Source organism: Phlebotomus papatasi, chromosome 1 (assembly GCF_024763615.1).
Source record: "Phlebotomus papatasi isolate M1 chromosome 1, Ppap_2.1, whole genome shotgun sequence".
NCBI lineage: Eukaryota > Metazoa > Arthropoda > Insecta > Diptera > Psychodidae > Phlebotomus > Phlebotomus papatasi.
This window is the reverse complement of record NC_077222.1, coordinates 81,678,279-81,702,335: the sequence shown is the minus strand read 5'-3', so window position 1 is coordinate 81,702,335 and position 24,057 is coordinate 81,678,279. Positions and strand designations below refer to the sequence as shown.

The 24,057-nt window shown below is 34.2% G+C and overlaps 1 protein-coding gene across 3 annotated transcripts in view; it reads right to left on the bottom strand.

Annotated features, from left to right (window-relative positions):
* Positions 1-24,057, bottom strand: part of LOC129810351 (neurogenic protein mastermind) — a 40,936-nt gene that overhangs the window by 15,725 nt on the left and 1,154 nt on the right. For all 3 annotated transcript variants that reach the window (XM_055860764.1, XM_055860763.1, XM_055860765.1), the window contains exons 2-4: positions 22,866-23,625; positions 14,361-15,069; positions 4,048-4,701 (exon numbers count right to left, since the gene is read on the bottom strand). In XM_055860764.1, coding sequence (XP_055716739.1) covers positions 4,048-4,701; positions 14,361-15,069; positions 22,866-22,955 — 1,453 coding nt within the window. In that variant the 5' untranslated portion in view covers positions 22,956-23,625. The remainder of the gene's footprint in view (positions 1-4,047; positions 4,702-14,360; positions 15,070-22,865; positions 23,626-24,057) is intronic.

The window sequence follows — 24,057 nt, the reverse complement described above, 5'->3', positions numbered from 1 at the left end:
TATTGGTCATGGTGACCAATTGGACAGCAAACTTTTAAAACGAAGTATTATAGGTCATCAACTAATTTTTCGGTTTTAGCTGAGATTCTTTACAAATCTCAGCTTTTGTGGTCCTAGGTGAAATCCGACCTCGTCAAACCGGGCCCAAATTTTGGATGTACACGTTTTGACACTCATAGATCCCGTCCGGAGTACAAACGCTTCTGAAGAGAGAACGGAAAGAGATATCGACAAGCGGTTTTCGGCAAAGGTTAAATACTGATAGGCCGCTAGAAGTAGGTGATGTCACATCTACCCCTCACCCTTCCTTCCGTCATTTTGGAATGCACCAAAATTTTATTTTCTCAATAACTCAGTCCCTATGGCATGGATCGATCTCAAATTTTACTATGTTATAGCTGGGCCTAAGAGCTTTCGATCAATACCGAACTTAAGGTCCCCTGACCCCTCTGAACCGAGCTAAAGGGGGTCAAAAATTCAATTTTCAAATGGTCATGTATCCGCTACTAATTATCGGATCTGGAAAAATTTCGGTGTTTTGGAAAGCTCTCGTGGAGTACTACAACCCTTATGAAATCCCAATTTCATCCGATTAAATCGAGGGTTCGATTAATCGAAAAATCGATTTTCGATTAATCGATCTCGAATATTTCAAAAACTAGACGATGCTTTTTCTTTAAATTTTAGTATGTTGTAGCCGAGGTTGAGACTTTTCCAAAGGCGGGTTGCACTCCTCCCTCGATGTACCCTGACCCGCGCTATAACCAAAAATGTCTTGACTGGACTGCATTTTTGATGTTTCTGAAGCAATTATGACAAAATTTTAGTTTATATCTGAGATAAAGATCTTTCTAAAGATGGGTCCTATCCGTCTCTGCCCCAACCCACTATACCCCGACCCTTACTATACCCATATGGACCGGACTCTATCACTTATGTTTATTAACCGATTTCAATGTACTTTTTTTCTTTTGTTGGTCTTCCCCACTCAGACTATTTAAAATAGAAAATGACCAGTGATAAGCCCAGATAAGCTCATAGTAGCTGAGATTCTTTACAGGTGACCTCGAAATGCGTGCAACTCGGGGTACTTGCAACTCGGAATGCGTAAAAATTCGATTGTGAATTGAATTTTGGGGGTAAAGAATCGCGTCGAGCCAATTTTATCCATTTCGGTGGCCGATAACCGTTTGCTCGACGCAATTCTTTATCCCCAAAATTCAATACACAATCGAATTTTCACTCATTCCGAATTGTCAACACACCGAGTTTGGTACAAAACTGTCCTCAAGATGGGCTTGTAATAATTAGCTAGTCCAATTTTTCAACAATAGGGGGCTTCTTCAATCGTGGAATTATTAAATTGCCTTCAAAACGGACGAAAGTTACGGAAAATAAATATTAAAAATCTAAAGACTTTTTAATTGACTTAATATTTTGAGCGATCTTCCGAATACTTCATAAATTGGGTCAAATCGATTGTGAACCGGTAAATGGTGTACGATTTCTTGAGGTACAGCATTCAATGTCACGAGTTCGATCATTTCGAAAAGCATAGCATACTTTGTAGCACTTTTTTTTAACTTTTAATCGACTTTTTTAAAGGATTATTAATCCATATCGATCATATGTTGTCGGTAACGATGGCCATAGTTTCGTTCAGATCAAGAAGATTGTACTGCATGATTCCCCGTTTGTCCCACTAAACGCAGACCATTGACTTTTTCTAAAGCAATTTGGATACTCGAACCATATTTATTTCTTCCGAAAAAGAAATAAAGGGACAGATAATCCTAACCGGCTTATGTAGGTGAGATTCTTAACGTGAGCTAACTCGGAGTGCATGCAAATTCGATTTAGAGCTGAAGTTGGGAGACGCCATTCAGTTATCTTGAATCAAATTCGTGAAATTATGCAAATTTTGTATTTAAACCAAAATATCAAGGATTTGGATGAACTGGCAGAAAAGTGATATATGGGTGAAATGTAGACCAGAATGATCTCTATAATTTTCCCATAGAACATGATCTCATCGATTACTCAGAAGCCAAGATAAGCGAGGTTTTTTGTTTCTTAACTCGTTTTTTCATCCAGAGTGCCCCAAGTAGTCATTTGTTGAGCTTCAACTATTTCAAAGAATTGTTGTATTTTGTGGGACTTTCCATTTAAAACCCTATTTTAAGTGTCTTTGTGGAGTAGATTCAGTCAAATTGGCATCTGAGTGATTTCAAAGCGTTATTATGGGAAAAGTCAATTTTTTCACACTTAAACGGCAAAATCGGAGTGATAGCGTAGTCTGAGCGGAAAATGATGTATGGACGAAATGTAGAGACAAATGTGTTCTACAATTGTGTCGAAGTAATCATCAAAATCGGTTTAGCGACAGTCGAGATAATTGAGGTTATGTGATATTGAAATTAGTTTTTCGACTGTGGCGCCCCTGGTGTTGGTCCCACGAAGTTCAAATATTCTAGAAAGTTGTAGCATTTGGTGAGATCTTTCGTTTAAGCCCTCATTCATCAAAATCGGTCACATAGAACCGGAGATATGATTTTTTGAATTTTGTGAACTTTGACCCCTCATATCTCCGGTTCTATTGAAACCACAGCGCGCATACGCACCATTTTGGAAACGTCCTAGACTGGACCACAACATACTAAAATTTCATTAACTTGCACAATGCCGTTTTTGAGAAAAGTGACTTTGAATTTCGATGAATTTTGACGCTATCACAGCGCCACCTGTGGTGACTTTTTGAACTTCCATCTGAAAGTGCTCATCGAGACGAAACCAAAAAGGTAAAATTTAGGTCGCTATGTTAATTAGAACCGGAGATAGAGGCCGGTCAATGTTCGAACTTTGACCCCTTATAGCTCGGGTCAGGGGTTATGGATCGACTTAAGGTTTTTTTTGTTTGATAGGTATAATCAACGGCTACAACATACTAAATTTTCAGCCCGATGCACAATGGAATTTTTGAGTTATTTAACTTTTAAGATTTAAAAATTTTCTTTTTAAAAAAAGCGCCCCTAGCGGTGGTTTTATGAACTTGCGATGTTAGAAGGGGAAGTGGCATTTCACGAGAGCTTTCCAAAAAGCCCTCACTTTTTAAATTCTGACAATTAGAACCGGAGTTATGGCCATTTTAAGAAATTTTTTTTGGACCCTTATAGCTCGGGTCAGGGGGGTCGGGGGACCTTAAGTTTGGTATTGATGGAAAGCTCTAAGGCCCAGCTATAACATACTAAAATTTGAGTCCGCTGAATGCCATAGGGGCGGAGCTATTGAGAAAACAAAAAAAGGGGGGTCTTCAAAATGGCGGAAGGAGGGGTGGGGGGTGGGGGGTCTATGCACCAAGTTGCAATTTTCACCCGATATATAACCTTTGCCGAAAACCGCAAGTCGATATCTTTTTTAGTTTAGGAGCTATTAAGCTCCAAAGAGCGGCCGGCCGGCCGGCCGGCCGGGAACGTAAATTAGCCACATATATATTCGTGATCAGGAAGTGCTGAAACACATTTTGGCCAAATTTGAGGTCGATCGGACGACATGAAATTTTGTTAGGATTATAGTAGGTGAGATTGTTAAGAATCTCACCTAATACAACATCAAACTTGAATGGCTATACCACATGAGTCATTAGGGTTACTTGCATATGAAAACCGGAAAATTAGTTGATAACCTAATATTTTTTTAATTGAAAACGTATTTTATTGATGCGAGTGAAATAAAATCAGAAAACATTCAAAATTCACGCTACCCAAACATCTGCAGTCGACATAAAAGAAAAATTTGCGATTTGTGTGAGATTATCAATTCTTGTTGAAATGTCCACTCCCTCTCACCCAAATGTTTGCACACCCGTCTTTTCCTAGAAAACTTCCCGATACACTTTTGTATTTATTTTGATATTTGATGATGATAGCTCACTTCAAAAATTACCAAATTTATATGAAGAACATCAGAAAAATTTATCAATAATTTTAAATTATTTTGCTTAGAACTGTAACTTGTCAAAAAAAAAAAGAAAGAAAAACTTTGACTCACCAGCTCGATTGTCCTCATCCATTGCCTTTTGCTGTGCACGTCGATTGTTCTGATGCTCTTTGTCCTTGCCATGGTCGTGCTTTGGACCCGGGCCGGAATCCATTGGTCCATCGACACTCTCGTCATCGGACAAATTGAGCTTGGCATTGTAATCAATCTCATCGTGCTTGGCCCAGCCTTCATCCTTGGCAATTGCCTCCATGCGCTCCAACTCCTCCTCTTTGATTATTGGCCTCTGCAGCAAGGCCACCTCGGGCTCAATGTACGGCAATGATGACTGTCGGTCATCCTGACGTCCTCCACGCGGTGGTGGACCTCGGCCGCGATGTCCAGGTGGTGGACCACCTCCTCCACCGCCGCCTTGATAAGCTGGCGGTGGCTGTTGTTGCTGCTGCTGCATGGGAATCGGCGGGCCGTCGTAGTGAGATTGTGCTCCTGGCTGGGATCTTGGTCTGGCTGGATTTAGTGGTTGCTGAGAGTAGCCGCCACCGCCGCCGCCGCCACCAGCTGATCCGCCTCCGCCGGCGCCACTGCCACCGCCAGAGCGATACATGAAGGGTGGCATGAGGGCGCGGAACTGAGGTGGTACTTGATGGAGGCCCTGGCCCTGCTGGGAGTTCTGCTGTCCAGCTCCGCCGCTTCCGTTTCCGCCACCTTTCATACAACAACTTTGTCATTTCTTTTCTTCCGGACAAACAAAAAAGTACAGGGGAAAGTGTACTACGTTCGGATAACTCAATTTTTTTCTATGTTCTTAACCCTTTAAGGACGATTGGAACACCGGTGTCCCATAAAAAAAAATAATTTTTGCTGACTACCTAAAGTTATTTTTTCTTATGTCTGTACATAATTGCAAAATTGAAGGTTGAAGGAATCTAGAATATTTTTTGTAAGTCTCCAGATTTTTGTAATGTAGTAAATATTTAAGCTTAAAAATGGCGAATTTTTAAATTCTCAAATTCATAATTGATTTTATTTATTTTTTATACTTCCAATTTTAAGCAAAACCATTTTGAAAATAAAAACTACAATACTCATACGTAATATTTTTCATTAAAGCGAAAAATATTATATTATTCATTTATATTGTCAGAAAAATTACTTAAATTTTTGGGCTATTTTTGTCCCTATCGTTCATAGAAGCACAATATACACCGAATCAGACTCTGTTGGACTTTCCAAGGTTAGATGTAAGACTTAGCATTGATTATGTTTCTCAGTTTAATTTTTATTGTTGATTTTCAGTCTGTAAAAAGTGTCTCGTCGTTAAAGGGTTAAAGGATTCTATCCACGGTTCTTTAAAAAATAAAGATCGATTTGACTATTAAAATATTAGTCAAATTCATTAAAAACAAATTGAAAAAACTTAACTGTTCGAAATTTGAGTCGTCCGAAGGTTATAAATATCTTAAGAACTTCAATTATAGCACACAAGATTTTGGAATCTTGTCTTCAGTACAAACTTTCCGAGATAAAACCGGATTCTGAAACTGCACGAAATTCTTTATTTAATTCCGTAAACAAACAAAAAATCCTCAAAATGCCATTAAAATAGCTGAAGAGCGATATAATAGAATCAGTGCCAACCAAATTTTGAAAGCCAAAATCCCGTATGGGTCGGAATCCTGAAAAGTCAAAATCCCGAAAACCAAAATCAGGAATGGTCAAAATCCTCAAAAAGACGAAATTATATACGGAGAATTATGTATAGAATAATTTCGTAAAACACAGAAAATTTCCATTTGGCTTCAGCAATCATGGGAGTAGCTATGACACTTTTAAGTAATCGGTGTTTAGGCTTTCGGAATTAAAGTCCTTTCGGGATTTTGGCTTTCAGAAACTTGGTCTTTTCAGGATTTTGGCCTCCAGGGTTTTGGCTTTCGAGATTTAGGCTTTCGGGATTTTGGTTCTTTCAGGATTTTGGCGTTCAGGATTTTGGTTTTCTGGAGTTTAGCTCTCTGGATTTTACTTTTCGAGATTTAAGCTTTCGGGATTTTGGTCCTTTCAAGATTTTAGTTTACGGGATTTTGGCCCTTTTGTGACTTTGGCTTACAGGATTTTGACTTTTTTAGATTTCGACTTTTCGGGATTTTGGCTTTCAGGATTTTACCTTTCGAGATTTAGGCTTTTGGGATTTTGACTTTCAGGAACTTGATCCTTTCAGGATTTTGGCCTTCGGGGTTTTGGCTTTCGGGATTTTACCTTTCGATATTTAGGCTTCCGGGATTTTGGTTTTTGAGATTTTCGTCCTTTTAGGGTTTTGACGTACAAGCTTTTGGCTTTCGGGATTTTGTCTTTTCAAAATTTTGACCCATTTGGAATTTTAGCGTTCGGGCTTTTGGTTTTCAGGATTTTGGTCCTTTTCTGGATTTAGTCTCTTCAAGATTTTGGCGGTCTGGACTTTGGCTTTTCCGGATTTTGACTTTCGGAATTTTATTTTCCGAGATTTAAGCTTTCGGGATTTTGTTTCTGTCAGGGTTTGGGTGTTTAGGATTTTGGCCCTTTCGGGTTTTGGTTTTCGGCATTTTAATTTTTTGGGATTTTGACTTTGGGATTTTGGCTTTCAGGATTTTACCTTTCGAGATTTAGGCTTTCGGGATTTTGGTCCTTTCAGGATTTGCACCTTCAGGATTTTGGTTTCTGGATTTTATCTCTTAAAGATTTTGACGCATTTGGGATTTTGACATTTTTCAGGATTTTGACTTTCGGAATTTTATCTTTCGAGATTTAGGCTTTCGCAATTTTGGTCCTTTCAGGATTTGCGCCTTTAGGATTTGCACCTTCAGGATTTTGGCTTTTGGGATCTCCGCCCTTCCAGGTTTTGGTTTTCGGCATTTTGATTTTTCGGGATTTTGATTTTCAGGATTCTGACTTTCGGAATTTTATCTTTCGAGATGTAGACTTTCGGGATTTTGGTCCTTTCAGGATTTGCATCTTCAGAATTTTGGCTTATGGGATCTTCACCCTTTCAGGTTTTGGTTTTCGGCATTTTGATTTTTTGGGATTTTGACTTTTCGCGATTTTGAGTTTCAGGATTTTACCTTCAGAGATTTAGGCTTTCGGATTTTGGTCCTTTCAGAATTTTGGCTTATGGGATTTTGGCTCTTTCTGGTTTTGATTTTCGGCATTTAGATTTTTTGTGTTATTGGCTTTTCGGGAAGCTCTCAGGATTTTACCTTTCGATATTTAGGCTTTCAAGTTTTTGGTCCTTTCAGGATTTTCGTTTACGGGATTTTGGCCTTTTCGGGACTTTGGGACTTTGGCTTTCGGGATTTTACCTTTCGAGATTTAGGCTTTCGGGATTTTGGTTCTCGGGATTCTGGTTCTTTTAGGATATTGGGTTCCGGGATTTTGCCTTTTCAGGATTTTGCCCCATTCGGGATTTTGATCCATTCGGAATTTTGGCGTTCAGGATTTAGATCGGAACCCAATTGAATTTTGTATTTTCTGGCTTATAAATAAATATTAGAAAAATTATATAACAAACCCTTTAAAATAGATTTTAAGAAATGAAAATAACAGGAAAATCCAGGCCATACTAGCAAAAAATTACACAATTTCTTTGAGTATAATTTGTGATTAAATGTCTGAATTGAATTGATAAATATTTCAATGAATAGAAAGTTTGTTAAATATCTATTCTATGTCAAACTATAACGTATCAGTGATTATTTCTACCTAATTTTGCTAATTTTGCTCTGGTTTCCCCTAATTTAGATCCATATCGGAAACTAGTTTAGTTCTGTATAAAATTGCCCCAAATTGGGAAACTGAATTTAGAAAGAGTTTAGAGAGAGTTTTTAGAGTAAAGTATTTGGAATATTAAAAAAAAAAAATAAGAATCATTATTGCAAACATAGCATTGTGAATGCCGAACAATTAAAAAAAAACAGCTAGTGGTGTTTTTCTTCTAGTGACTTAACGAATATCTTCTTATTTGCCAAACATTCAACTCAATTTCTCTTTATCTAATTATAATAATTTTATTTGAACGACAAGTTTAGAACAACAAATATTTGCCAAGAGTTACTTTTATTATCTGCGAAAAATAAAAGTCATTATACTTAGAAACTTTGTATTAATTTGTCCATAAACTCGTTCAAACTAATTTTGAAACATCCTTTTTCCCATATTTGGCTTTGAAAACTTTCTGTGAACAAATAAAATGGCCGCAAGTTCTTTTAAATTGGCAATGAGCTCTACTTTGTAAAGAAATTATATGACACTCGTTAGTTGAAAATAATGTTTGTAGAATCAATAAAAAAATGTTTATCGCTTTTGAAAACATTTAATCTTAAATACTATGACAATAATTTTTAGACTCATTGAAGTAAGCGTAAAGAAAGTATGTTACTTAAAAAACAGAACGGTCTAATCTCTTCTAGCGTTTTGCTTATCTCTATCTTAGTGTATCATGAACAAGCCGAATTGGCATTATTTCTCATTTGGAAAAAAAACTTTTATTTACACAACTATTGTGATTTTAGTAGATATGTGATCGAAATATAAATATTTGTTTTCTCTCTCTTAATTTTTAGAGTACAAGCAATAAAAGTTCAATCAATCGTCTCATCGGAGGAACTTTGCTTTGGTAGAAAATAAACAAACTCAAGGAAATCACAATTCATGCCTATAGGAAGTCACTCTTATTGGACTGTAAATGAATAAATTGTGTGTTGAAACTTGAAAATATTACCTTGAAATATTTTATATAGATTTCATAAATAACAACCACCATTTGATGTTTTTCTTTTTTAATAATTTCGTCACGTCTATCGACTAATAGGGTGTTTTATTAGACGGTTTAATTGCATTTTATTTTTGCTCTTTCTTTTCACACATTTCTTCTCCATCGAATCGATCTCCCAATACAAGGCCCAATTGCGAAATTCCATCACATTGGTGCTTCAATTCGCCTTTACTCCCCAGATGATTTTTATTGTTCATTCTCAAAGGGAGCAGTTAAACAAAAATCTCCTTGATTTTACAATATCTGTATGTCTCCCGCTAATTTCAATGCCCATGAGGGATTGAAATTTCGATAATTTTGAAATTTGTGAAAAAAAATGAATGTGATTCACGGCGCTACCCTACTTTTGGCATCTTTCTCTCAAATTTCTTTACATTATTTTTTTTATTGTTTTAAATACATTTTAATATAAAAGCTAAAGGAATACTTATTAAGAAAAAAAATAGAAAATATAAATATGTCCACCGCCGTCTTGGACTTGATGATTACCCTCTAGACAAAATCATTCTTCAAAAATGACAATTTCAGTGATCTTTCAAAAATCCTTCAAAAAGACCACTAATTAAAAAAGAACAGTTCGATAATACTTAGACACTTAGAGGCCAAATGGTAAAAGATATCGAATTTGAGTTTTCGGTGATCCATATTTCAGGCAATCTTCCCATTCACATTTATAATTTAAATTTTCAATAGTGTCATGGAAAAAAAGTAACTCTTTGCACAAAAGGTCGTCGATGTTCGAAAAATTTATATTCAATTTCGAATTTTCATAAAATTTTCGCATAAGGTGGGGAAAATTTATGAAATATTACTCGTATATTAAGAAGCTTTTTAAAGGTATTACTCGGTGATTATAAGGGTAATTAGGGTAATTATAATAAAATAAATCTTTTGCAACTTTAATTTTTCCCATAACAAAGCAAAGTACTTTGATCACGGACGAAACAAAAAGTAAAATGTCTTTTCTTTGGATTTCGAAACGAAAGACTCCCAGGATTCACAGCCGGAATTTTCAATTAAGAAAAGATATTCGAAGATCGGTTCTGAAAGCCAACGGAAAGATAATTTTACTTCATATTGGCTCCGTTCAGTAATAACCTTTCGAAGAGACAAAGTCACTCCGAAGCCAAACCAAACCTATTCGAAAATCTACCGAATGCCTAAAGTGCAAGTTTACGTACTCGCTGCTTTAGCGCTGATTGTTCTGCAATTTCGAATTTCGATATTCTTGACACTTCAAACGTCAACAATATCAACAACAGTGTCTAAACGTTTGCTACAAAAAGTGATTCTTTTTTATGTTTCGTGGAATTTCAGAATAGCAGAACATTTGAATTGCAATATCATTAAAATAAATGTCCTTTTTATGGACTTGCTCAGTTTTGTGTAACTCGGAGGTTTAAACTTCAAACTTCCAATGGGTTTTTAGGTAAGTTCTCTCTAATATATCTTCGAATCGGTACAAGAAAAACCCCAACCGAAGAGAGCTCTCAAATCGGGAAGGTTATTGCTGAAATTTTTTAAAATTCTTTTTGAATATGTTTTAGAGATTACCAAGGCGGACGTTTCGTCCTTATACAAAAATATTATATCATTGAATAATTTCTAAGAACGATTTTTCAATGTCAAAAGTTAAAACGCCCCTAAGAAAGCGTATTTCTCAACCAAATGGTATATCGTTTGGGTTCGTTGGAAAGGCTTTGAAATTTCTAAGCCTGAACCAATTTAAAACGATTATGATCCGGTTATAAACCGATAAGTATTTTTTTTCTGAAAATTAGTTCCATTACTCTTACTTAGAACTATTTTGGAGGATCTTTTGAGTGATTTCTGAATCGGTTCAAATCGGTTGAGAACCGGTAAACGTTAAATAATGCGAAAGTATTTTTGAGGTAGAATCTATGTTACGAGTTCAAGCACATTGCAAAGTATGGAACGCTCTGCCACACCTTTAAGTTACAAAATGTGACTTCTAAAATCGAGTATTTTGCAAAGTCTTACAGATTTATCACTTCATCTTAAAACAAGTACAATATTCCGTGCAAAATTTTGTGATTTTACTAAATGGAGAAATAAAACGTAATTGAATCTCAAGGTGTAACAATTTGATGAATATTTCAGCCAAAAAATGTATCAATTGCTTCAATGCATGTGTGAACAGCCAATTTTTATCATTGATATCCTCCTACAGTTCTATATTGATCAGTTGGAATGTGGTTGAATTTCTCACGCAATAAAATGCAAGATTCAAATGCTATTTTGCAATAATGTAACTTTTAAAACTCACATTTATCACAGGCATATTCAAAAAAATTGCTACTATTCTTAATATTTTAATAAAACTGTCTCAAAAACTTACTTTTTTTGGAAATAGTTTTCTCCTAGAGACGATTGTAAATTGTTTTTGCTTTTTTAATAAAAACTTGTTTGAAAGTGCACCTACTTGAATTTAAATGAAAATTTTCCGAATAATTTTATTTAGGTGGAAAAATCCAGATAAATTCCACGAACATTTCCATGGATGTAGGAGAAACTGGGGCACCACCAAACACTGCGATTTTTTAAATAGGTATTACACCTCAGAGAGCAAGACCTATATTAAACCATAGATACTATAGGGATGCTTGTCCAGCAAAAGAATTTTCAACATAGTTCATGTACTTTAGAAATAAAAATAATTTTTCGTAAAATTGTGAGATTTTGATAATTTTAATCATTTATTTATCTACCTGGAAAATGGAAATAAAACAAGTTAAGTAAAATTTCACTACACCAGTACTTTCCTACATGTTTTGGGATAATATTTATGTAGGGGAAAGTGACCATGCTTGATACGATCCAAGCTTGATAATAACTATTTTTTTCTTGTGTTAATCAATAGTTGTGACTCTTCGCAATATATTTTAATAGCTGGTCCTAAGTCTCACACTTCCTGAAAAAATTAGGAACCTAGCTCGTTTTTCCTAGTTTCAGGAAGCAAAAATCAAAAATAGGTTCAAAACTGTAATTTCAATACATGACATTTCATAAGTTTTTTCTTAATTAATGTCGCTGTTCAGGAAAACTGCTATCATAGGCACATAGAGGGTTCATCAGTATTAATATTTATGTAAAAATATTTTTACTTGGGAACACTGTTTTTGTGGGTGGTGACAAATTCATAAATTCTACCTGTGTCCATCCTATATTTTAAAACGGGTCCATGAATGATAATTTAAAAGTGGTAACTCTATCATTAGATGTTATTCTTTCATAATTACACCTTTTGTAATCCTCCAATTTTATCGACAATTGACATAACCTTCAACCCTGTTGCCTGAATTTTAAGGTTGCAGAGTGACATTTTCTTGGACTCAAAGTGAAAAAATGGTTTTCGCTAGCGCCCTAATGTCATAAAAACATGGCTTAGAAAAAATTACGTAAAAGTGATTTTAAATCTAAAAACCAGTTGTACAAACGATTTAAGCAGATAGATTAGAGTTCCGTCTAAATATTGATGTGCAATTTTTTGTATCCGGTGAAATTTTTACAGCGAAAATGGGCCTCCGAATTGTCGAATTAATTATTATACAGGAAGGCCCCGGACCCAACTTGTATAAAAATCGCCACTGAATTTCCATTTTCTTCTTGAGGAAAATCTAAGGATTTCCAGGAACTATTTGAGGTGGGATTATGAACCTAATAAGTGAGACATTTTTTTATCATAGTGCAAGAATCGCTTCGGTTTGTGTGGTAATCAGGAAATAATCACAAACCTTGGAAATCATTTTACAGTATAAAGCATGGTCACTTTCCCCTATCTGCTAAAGAAATTAATGTTCACATTATTTTAAAAGAATATAAAATCCATCGCAAAACAGAGTTTGGGGCACCAACAAATAGGCAAATTTCTCACAATTGTAGATGTCGCGATCGTAGCTTGAATGGCAAAATTTTCTTCTTATCTTTCTTACTCTTCATCTCCCTCCTTTTTCGATTTCTGATATTTATATCCATTCATAGGATTTTCATTCAAGACTCAGGAGAAATATAGTTTCAAGAACCCAATTTAGCATTAAATGATTCTTAAATGATTTTAATCAAGGATTGACGAATAATTTCTCGATTTTATCACAAATAATCAGAAGAGCGCGCAAAATTTTACCTTTACTGTGTTATCACACTTTCACATTAAAATTTTAATATATGATTCACATTAATTGTCGCTGGTGAGAGTTCAAATGTGTAATTTGTGTGTTTGAATCATTTTATATTCAAAATTTGATCTATTTGTTGATAAAAAGGTAGACTTGACCCGCAAAATTTGATATAAATTGATTTATAGCATTAATGCGAAAAGTTAATGCGATTTTCTCTTTAATTTTTTAATGTGAAAATATTTATGCTTTGGGTAAATTTAAACTTATTTTTGCAGACCAAGTCCGCTTCTTTATCAATAAATCGAAAAACCCCAAATATTAAGTGACTCAAAGACACAAATAACATATTTGGACGCTCACAAGCGACAATTAATGTCAATCACATTAAAATTTTAATGCGCAAGTGTGATAACGCTGTTAGGTAAAATGTTTGCCACGATTTTAGTGGCGCTGCTTTCCAGTCAGAAGTCGAATGTTGTCAAAATGATGAAAAATCCATTGAAAAATATGTTCGGTGTGCAGTGCTTTAGTTTTTTAATATTTTAATTACTCATTCTAAATATTGCAGTGCTTTTTGAGAATTATTTACATTTTCAATACGTTCTTTATAATTAAGAATTGTGGTGAATGCCCAAAATAACTTCAATGGGTGAGAAAAACAGGTGTTTTTTGGTGCCCCAGAAAGTGTTTATTGGTATCCCGGGTGGTTGGAAAAAAGCGAAAAATGCATGGTGACACAATTTTCCTTTTTACGGAAAATTGAAGTGCTTCACATCATCCTTGTATACATTAATATGCAGCCTATACCTAAGACTATAACATGGGGTAAGCAACATTTTTCTAAAATTCACAGTTTTCTTAGGAAATTCAGTCAAAATCGCATCTTTCAAAAGTGTTTGGTGATACCCCAGTTTCCCCTATTCCACAGAAAAAAATCCACTATAAATCCATTAAATTTTCCTTGGAACCTATTATGGAAAATTCCTATGGAATTTTTCAAGGAAAAATACTGGAAAATTCCGTGGAATTTTTCGCTTGTTATTCCTATTCCGCTTTCTTTTGCTATGGGGTCCTCAGAGGGTAGTACAAAGTATTTATTTAATTTTTCTTCTCCATATTTGAAACACAGGGAAATTGCACACAAATTCTCTAAAGTTGCAATAAATGCTTTTTATTAAATTCCGTCTAGTCATTTGATAAAGTCGTCTTAATCCCTTTTGACTGGGCAATCGGAATTAAATGAGTTTTGGAGCGGATAAAAGACGAATGGAAATGACCGATAAAGAAATTTAAATGAGTCAGCAACATTCCCACGCCAAAGAGGGACAAGTGTTAGGGGGAAAGGGGAGGGTAGCCAGCGTTGATAGTATGCCGGAAAATTAGCCTGCGAGAGAAAAATGAGGAAAGAGTTAAGGAAAACTCACCTTGTTGCTGTTGTTGCATCCAGCTGGCTGCATCTGTCTGTGGTCTCAAGCTCATGCCACCATCTGGGACATTTCCTGCTCCACCAGGACCTCCGATCTGTTGCTGATGCATCATTGGGTGTGTCATCTGCTGCTGATGATGGTGCTGACTGGCTTTGCTGCCACTCGGTGTACTTCCATCCAGGGAGGGGAACTCGTGCTGAAATTGCGGACTCTGATAATGTGGCGGTTGATTGGCCGTAGCCTCCTGACCACCAGTTGTCACTGAACTCCATGTTGTTGCACCCCCCGATGACTGCTGTGAGCTGGCGCTGTTGCTCAAACCACTTGGGCCTCCTCCTCCTCCGTGTATATTTGTCAGCTGATGCTGCTGCACCAGATTCCCACCCGATTGACCCGGTATCTGCTGCTGCTGCTGCTGCTGCTGCTGATGCTGATGCTGCTGCTGCAATTGATTGCTCACCTGCACCTGCGACTGTGCCCCTGTGGCCACCTGACCTGCCGCCGCTCCTGATACACCCCCCGCACCACCTGATGACGCCTCTGAACCACCCCACGTGCCCTGCTGCTCACCCGGACTCGATGTTTCTGCCTTCAGCGACGGCAAATTGGCGGGAGGCCGACGTGCCGATGGCACTTTTCCCAAACTTTGCATACCATGTTTACGGGGTACTGTATTCTTCTGTGTTGATGGTTCCAGAGATTCACCCTAAACAACCCAGCAGCAAAAAAAAAAAGAATACACCATCAATCCCATCAATCCCTGTCAACATGCTCGACAATTTATTGCTACATGTTGTCTGCTAGGAAAATACCATCAAGGGGATTATATTTGCCTATAAATTCTCGTACTTTATAGAATATTTATCAATTATAAAAAAAAAACAGACTAATTATTTTTAATCGGCATCAATAAATACCCGAAAATTGCCTCTACTTACAAACTTACTGCAGAGAGTTTCGTTATTATTTGCTAATGTCAATATCATTAGTGAAAGAAATGAATCATTGCTAGAATCGTTGACTCATTTGGAAAATCATTTATGGTAAGAAAAAAAATGGTAATGGTGTGACGATGTTAACATAAAAAATTAAAATAGTTAATTATTGTTTTGTTGCAAGTTTATAAAATCTTAATTTTACTCGAAAATTTAAAAAAAATATCTTGACTAATTGATAAACTGATTTAGAGATAACTCTTTATTGCAATCAGATAAAAAAAACCCTCTCAAAGACAGAACAGTTATATAATCCGTATTAGCTGAGATTCTTTATTTTCTAACCGCTCTGGAGCTTAAACGGTAAAAGATTTCAACTTCTGGTTTCCGATGATCCCCAATATAAAAACGTTATCTCCAGACGTTGTTTTCTTTTTCCCTAATCCCCCTCCAAAACTATGTTTTTTGGTTTATTTCAAAAACGACACTATAGATTCTGTTTATTTTCGGATATGTTTTAAAGGGTATTGTAAAGGGTGTCAAAGGCCAGTCACTTAGGAGGGCGAATTTCTTAATCGATTTGGTTAAATTTGGATTTTTTGGACAGGTATTGAAATTACGAATCCGGCTACATAGGTCTTCATCGTTCATTGATTAATTAAGTAGCGATTTTTGAATAATTTTTTTCAGATTTTTTTTCTGACTTGACCTTAAGTTTGTTCCCGAGCTAGAAGTCAAAAGGTAAGAGATATCGACTTCGGGTCTTCGATGACCCACCCATAAGTGGATATTTTCTCGGTTAGTCTTTTTGCTTTTTTCCCTCACCCTCCTCCATCCCCGCCAAAAATGATATTTTGTTGGTTTATTTTGAACACATAGATTTTGTTTATTTTCGGATTTGTTTTAAAGGTAGCCTAGACGAACATTTCGTCCAAACATACCTATGACCGGAAAAAGCGCCAATTTGAATTATTAAAAGTCAAAAGTCAGCCACTTTGGAGGGCTTATTTTGTAACCAATTTGGCGAAATTTGAAGTTTTTGGAAAGGTATTGAAATTTCTTATCCGGCTATATAGATAGTGTAATCTTTCACACCACTATTATAGTGTTAAATTTGGAAAAAGTGTTTAATTTAAATTGTTTAATTTAAAGTTTTTGAATTTCAAGATGTTGAATTTGGAATTGTTGAATTTTTATGTGTAAATTCAAAAATTGTTGAATTCTGTTTATTGTTGAATTTTCTTTTCATTTCGAAGATTTTGATTTTTTGCCTTTTTAGACATTTTTATTGGTTTTTCCTGTACTCGGGATCCCCCCTAATGCGAAATGATTACATCTGATGCTCGGATCTTCACGATATACTTATTATGCATATAAATATTTGATGCTCCATATGACTTTTGCCCAATGAAAAGCATCTCGACTGAAGTATAAGTCTTAATTGGAAATTCAACAATTTTTACACAACTTTTGTTTAAAAATTCAACAACTTTTGTCTCAAAATTCAAAAACTTTTGTTTAAAAATTCAACAAATTTTGGTTGAAATACACAAGGCTTCACACTAGTGTTAAAAATTATGATTAAACTATAATAGTGTTAATTTTTAATCATGTGACAAAAAATACCATAAAGTTGTGTATTTTTTCACACTGTCATAATGTGAAAAACTGTAATCATACTATAATAGTGGTAATTTTTAGAATTTGTCAAACAGTTTTAATTCACGAAACATTGTTGAAAAATTTTTATGATTATAACAGTGAGAAATTTTACACAGATCGCAATTAAATAATTAATTTATCCGATTTCACACTATTATAGTGTTAAAATTTTACACATTTTCAAATTAAACAACATTGTTGAAAATTTTTCAACTATAATAGTGGTAATTTTCAATCACGTGACAATAAATTACCAAAATGTTGTGCATTTTTTAAACATTTTTAAATTAAACAACTAATATGGTCGATTTTGCACTATTATAGTAGTAAAATTTTACACATTTTTTACTGTGTAGGTACACTCAATCCCAGAATTATGCACATTTTCGGGACCGAAAGAAAACACGCGAAATGGCATTATACATCGAGAAAATTTGCATACCCGCAGGGGCTTTCTTTTGAATAAATCGGCCGTAGAACGAATTTCGCGCGGAGTAAAAGTAGTTCAAACAAATAGATTCAACTGTTTAATAGAAACTCATTAAGAAACAGTACTTTTTGGCCACAGTTCTTCAATAAATGGTTAGAATATTTGAAAAATTTACTTAATAAAAGAAATTAAAGTTTTATTCTGAAAAAGTAGCAAAATGTTTTCAAATTTCCTGTGTCGCAACAAAGTATACATTCAGGCGTATTTCAAAGATAATTTCATAAATTAACTCCCAAAAGTAGGCAAACTTGCATAATTGTATGTGCATAATTACGTCATGTGCATAATCCCGAAGGACTTAATGCCGGGAGTGAGTGTAATGAATTGACCAAGTAATCGTAATTGATTTACTTTTCTCAAATACCATCTTTTATTTGTGCGTAACAAGAACATTTTAAAATGAATACTTCTCAACTCTTTTCCTATAGCTCAGAATTGTTTTCCGAGTTGCGAATGAATTTAATCGTTAATAAACCGGTAACACCGAAAAACATGTAAAAAGATATTTCACGGATAGCGCTATTTCTTGAATTCGAGCTTTCCGCACTGCTAGGACGCTTTGCCAAGTAATCATGATACGAATATTGGTTGAGAAAGTACAAACTTTTGCGAATTTGTTAATTTTTATACAATTCACAAACTTTTCGTAACGTCAACCCATCAAAACAATAAAAATGTCGCCTTTAAAAATAAAAAAAAAGTTCCAATTCAATAATTTTAAAATTTCTGTTGTGACACTTTCTTCAGAGCTGACCAAGAATTGACTGTTTTTTTTTGTCCTTAATACGATAAAACTACTTAGGTTATTACAATCGTGAGAAAATCATAAAACACAATGGTAATTTATAACTTGTAAAAGTTATAAAGAGGTTCATTTCAGTTTATGCGAAAAAAAATCCCCAGGGAGAGAGCAGTAAAACGTTTTCAGAGTCAACTTATGGGGGGTATGGGAGTTATCAAAAGCAAAAAGACGATATCTTTAACCGTTAAGCAGGTACAAGTTTTTCTGTACAATTTTTTTAAAAGGCTTAATTTTTTTAAGAGTATTTAATATTCACAGAAATTAAACATGCTCAATGATAAAAACTAAAAACAAAGGCGATGTTAACAAAGCCTTGAATTGATAATAATAAAGAGTATAGTTAGACTTTTCGAATTTAAAAGCCAAACTCTTTTATAAAGGATTTAATTTTTAATTTCTGGAATAATTAAATTTATTCGATTTTAGGATTTTGAGATTTCCAATGCCTCAATAGAGAACTGGTAATTAAATTTTATTAAAAAAAAATCAATTGTATTAAATTGGTTTCAATATGTATATATTTAAATGCTGAATATTCTGCAATAATTGTAAAAGAATATTCATGAGACATTTGCATTTACAAGGCTTTCAACGAAATTTCCATTGCTTTTGTAGTATCCCATATAACACATCTTTTGTTTTAAATAGTCTTTTTGTGAAGGGTTTAAAAGGGACGAATCTAAACAGCAATAAATACTCTTATATCGAAAGGAATTCGCTGAAGTACTTCTAACAAATCTCATAATTTTGAGATAAATACTTATGCCCTAGACACACTTACGACTTAAGCCGAGAGACGACTTAGTGGTAAATGATGGAAATGCAATTTAACCAATATTTCTAATATAATTTATATGGGAAAATTAAGGAAAATATTTGTCAGAAGTGACATTTCATTAAGTGTGCAAAATCTTGAAAGCTTAGTTTTTAGCTAAGACACATTTTACGCTCCACAAATGCATGACGTCAGAATATGAAATCTTGATCTTGGTCTCAAAATTGCGGCTATTGTACCATTCTTAAAGGAGTGAATCTGTTAATAAATTTTTTTTTTGTTAGCTATAAAAGATCCAGCTTCCAGCTGTCATTGCAATTTTTCAGAATCGACAGTCGAAACTTTCGAAAAATTTTCCTTATTTCCTCATTCCTAATTTTCCTCATTTTTGTAGCAAAATTTCAACAACTGCAGAGAAAAAATATATTTGGCATAATTGACGTTTTGTTAAGTGTGTGGAGAATCTTGACATAATTCGTAGCTAACACACATTTCGAGTTCCACAAATCCATAGCGTCAGAATATTAAATCTTGACCTTGAAAATATTTGACAACTTGAAATTTTGATTTTGATCTTGGTCTCAAAATTGAGGCCATTGTACCATTCTTAAAAGAGTGTGACTATTAATAAATATTTTTTGTTAGCTATAAAAGATCCAGCTTCCAGCTGTCATATCAATTTTTCAGAATCGACAGTCGATATCGATACTTCGAAAAGATATTATCAAGGTACCTTAATTTTTCTCATTTTTGTGTCAAAATTTCAACAAATGCGGAGAAAAAATATTTTTGGCGTAATTGACGGTTAACTGTGTGGAGAATCTTGACATGGTTCTTAGCTAAGACACATTTTGAGTTCCACAGATGCATAGCGTCAGAATATTAAATCTTGACTTTGGCAATATTTGACAGCTTGAAATTTTGATCTGGATCTTGGTCTCAGAATTGAGGCCATTGTACCATTCTTAAAAGAGTGAGACTATTTATTAGATATTTTTCAGAATTATTAGAATTATCAGAATTATTATTATTGATTATTTCAATTTTTCAGAATCGACAGTTGATACTATCGAAAAAATGTTATCATGTCACTCTAATCTTTCTCATTTTCGTGACGAAATTTCAGCAACTGCAGAGAAAAAATATTTTTGGAGTAATATACGTTTATTCAAGTGTGGAGAATCTTAAAATCTTGGTTCTTAGCTAAGACACATTTTAAGTTCCACAAATACATGGCGTAAGAATATAAAATCTTGATCTTGGAAATATTTGACAGCTTGAAATTTTGATTTTAATCCTGCGTCCAAATTCAGAAGTGTAACCTGATAAGTTTTTGACTGGTTTGCTTAAAAGAAAATTGTCTCGCACTAATACAATAAATAATGGCTGAATTTCCCATTAACCAGGCAATAATTAAACGAAAGACAGTAACTAGTTGTGACTGGTCTCAAAATTGAGACTAATGATTCAGGGCCGTAGCGCTGGGGGGACATTGAGGGGCAATGCCCTTCCTTAAAACTTCCAATGCCCTAGCTTAAAAAACCAGAAACTAAGATAACATTCTAAGTAAACTGTTTGTAGTATGACATGGTAGAGAAGAAATTAATCACCTACTAAATGGCCTGATACATCTAATCTAAACTAAACAATTCCAAAGTAAATGCGGCTTCATTCAATCACACATAACCTTTTCTTATTATGTTCATAAATGGTATTTGAAGTGTAAGTAAATTTCATTAAAACTATAACTGAAATTATGCCATTTCACAATCTCTCAAAATCGTCATTCTGATTTGGTATTGCCCAAGTAAGACGTTACAGAACCAAAACAAGAAGCCAAATAAAAGTTTCTTTTATGAATAATTTTTCAATAGAAAACTGATTCTGAATTTTTTTTTAATATATTTAATGATTTATATTCATTTCCAGAAACATAAGAAATCGTGATGATATAAAATTTTTATTATACATAACCTTGAATGGCAGAATGAGGACCATTACTTAAATAAATATAATTGAAGTTTGACTTCAATTATTGCTAAAAAAAAAAATACGATAAAATGCCATGTCCAAAATAATTAATGTTGACGTACAATAACGCTTCCAAATCTCGTAATCTCAAGAATGATCAATTGAAGTGCTTAGAGCAATTGGTTAAATTCGTATGAACAGTCAAACGATAATTTTATGAAAAATTTAAATATTTTCTCAAACAACTAAAAAAAAAATAAAATAAAATATATATCCATCAATTTGGCATTATTATTAATGAGTTGAAATTGTAATTATTTGATGATTAATTAAATTAAATAATCGCTTTCAGTGGTTCGGAGCAAAACGAGTGAAAAGATTCTTACACTTCTTACAAAAGAAACTCAATATATTTCCTTTTACTCATTTACGCATTCTCAAAATAGTTAAGGGGTTACGTGGTTCAAGAAGACTATAAAAATATAATATTCTCTAATATTTTTTCAGCATATTAAAAAAAAAAGTATTTAATTTAAGCTCAGGCATATGAAAGTACAATATTAACATAAATATGTTTTCTAAATTTTTCATTTGGAAATTTTAAAAATTAGGTCATTGAAACCTGATTTTTGGAGATTTTTTTTCGATGGAGAAGTTTTCTCGGAATTGGTCTTTCTCGTCTTTCTACAAGATGAAACATAGTGTAAAACACGTCAAAACTGCTATTTTTGTGTATGAAATTTTCTTAAAAATTCAAATTTCAGTTTTTGAAAAATACTTCGTTTAGAAACTAGTTTAACTCATCACGTAACAGGAAATATGTTTTTTGGTTTTCAAATGAACCAATTCCAAGAAATCTTGTTCACCGAAAAGTATGTTTTTTTTTCTTCAAAAATCTCTCCAAAAACTAAGTCCAACAGGATAATTTTTTAAATGAAAATTTCAGGAAATAAAGTTTGAATGTTGTACTTTTATACGCCTAAGAGCTTTAATTAAATTATATTTTTTATTATGTTAAAAAGAAATTAGAACCAAATCAGAATAATATATTTTATATATAAAATTTGTCTTTTTGAATATTTTTTTTTGTTTTACCTCATAGACTATTCAAGTGAAGTGGAATGGAAATCGATTAACCAAAACAGATCAATCAAAATTTTGACTAATGCCCTACCTTTAATTACACTGACTGAGAGAAATCCGAAAAAGTTTAAATAGCATTCCGGAAATGTTAATTTTACCCTGCAGTATTGATCCGAAATCGGTGTAAATATTATGCTTTTTAGGTGTATTAGGGGTTAAAGTTACCCTTTTTTATGTTAATTTTACCCCTAAAAAGGTGTAAAATTAACATTAAAAAATTATGATATATTTTTTACACGTATAAAATGCTAAAATTATGAGGAAAAAAGTTAATCGTATCACCGTTTTTTTTTCTCAGTGTACTGATGCCCTACCTCAAATAGAACTCTAGCTACGGCTCTGTAATGATTAGACTACATTCCCATCAGTTTCCCAGTAAGCCGTCTCTTGGCTTAAACCCTAAGGCCGGCTTCAGACTAGAGGTTTAGCCCAGTTCCCAAATGTCTCAAAATCTTAAATTATGAGCAAATTTATTGCTTTTTGATAGCCTAATTGGTCATGTGTCCTTAATAATCCAATCCTAAGTTAAATTTTTCGAAAAAATCGTACTTGATAAGAAATTAGATCAGTTGAGCCATTTGGCTAAGCCTTAGGTCTGAAGCCCGTATAAGTCTGTCTAGGGCATTAGGAACTTTCTTGGCATGTAATATTTTTATTTTTATGCAATTCTAAGTCAAAATGGCCAATATTATTCAATTAGAGAACAAGGATAAGAATTACTTACACGACTCGTTCGGTACAAACTGTTGATGTCTAATGCTGTAAATTTGGGCTTTGCATGGCGCTCCCCCCTACTTCCCCCCAGTGTGCTCATGCTGCCAGGGAATCCTCATCAGCAAAACGCCCACTTTGCACTCCGGCGAACGCTCAACAACTCCAAAGATTCCTTTTGCTGTGCACTCTCACTTTTTTCTCTCTCTCTATTTTTGTTCAGTCCACTAATTGTGCGCTTCTTCCACCTTTTCCGGTCACTTGAATCCTTATTCCTTGCCTCTTGATTTTCTCAGAAATTTGACTTTTTTTCTCTCTCTCTTTTAAATGTGTTTTTCAATATTCTTTTTGTGTATTTTTTTTTTCAATTCGCTGGTTACTAGAGCTTCTCCTGGAATCCTCTTTTCCTTCTGAGGAGTTTGTCCCAAAGGAAAATTGAAATTCTGCAACACGACGAAGACGATGATGAGATCACCTTCTTCGTCGTTTTCTGACTTTTCACTCAAACACTCTCAAGCTTTGTTTCCCTTTTCTACCTCTCAAAATTTTGAAGAAAAAAAGAAAATCCCAGATTGGAAATCTTTTTGATAGGTTAATTGTTTCCCTATTAAATGGGATTAGATAGATATTTTCCGATGTTTTTTCTTCTCTGTTTTGTGCACTTTTCCTAATGATTTGTTTACTGATCGGTAGAACTGACAGAAATTCTAGATTGAGGGTCTATTTTATTTTTGTCTGATTCTCCTGATGGATTAGTCAAATGGAAGTGTGTCCTGTAAAGAATTTTTGGAGAAAAAATGTGATTTTTTTTGGGTAGATTTTGAGAATTGATTCTGAGGAGGTTATTAGGTTTTTTATAAAAGAGATTGACACATTTTCAGTTGGAATTCTTTCAAGTCACTTCTGTCTGGGTTGTGAGAATAGAATCACAATAAAAATGATGAAAAGACGCAACATGGAGAGCGAACTTTGACCTCAATCGAGAGACATGATGATTTTTATATTGCAAAATACCCTGGTTAGGTCAATTTTTTTTTAATTGTGTGCAGACTAAGCACAAGGGAGAATTCCCAGTTTGCAGGTGTTTTTGCACCATTTGAGAGCCACAAGAAGGCACCAGAAAATTGTGCAAAATTGCAAGAAAATCACCCAATTCGATTTGTGCCTCTTCCATCGTCTCCATGAGGCTTAAAGTGCAACTCTGA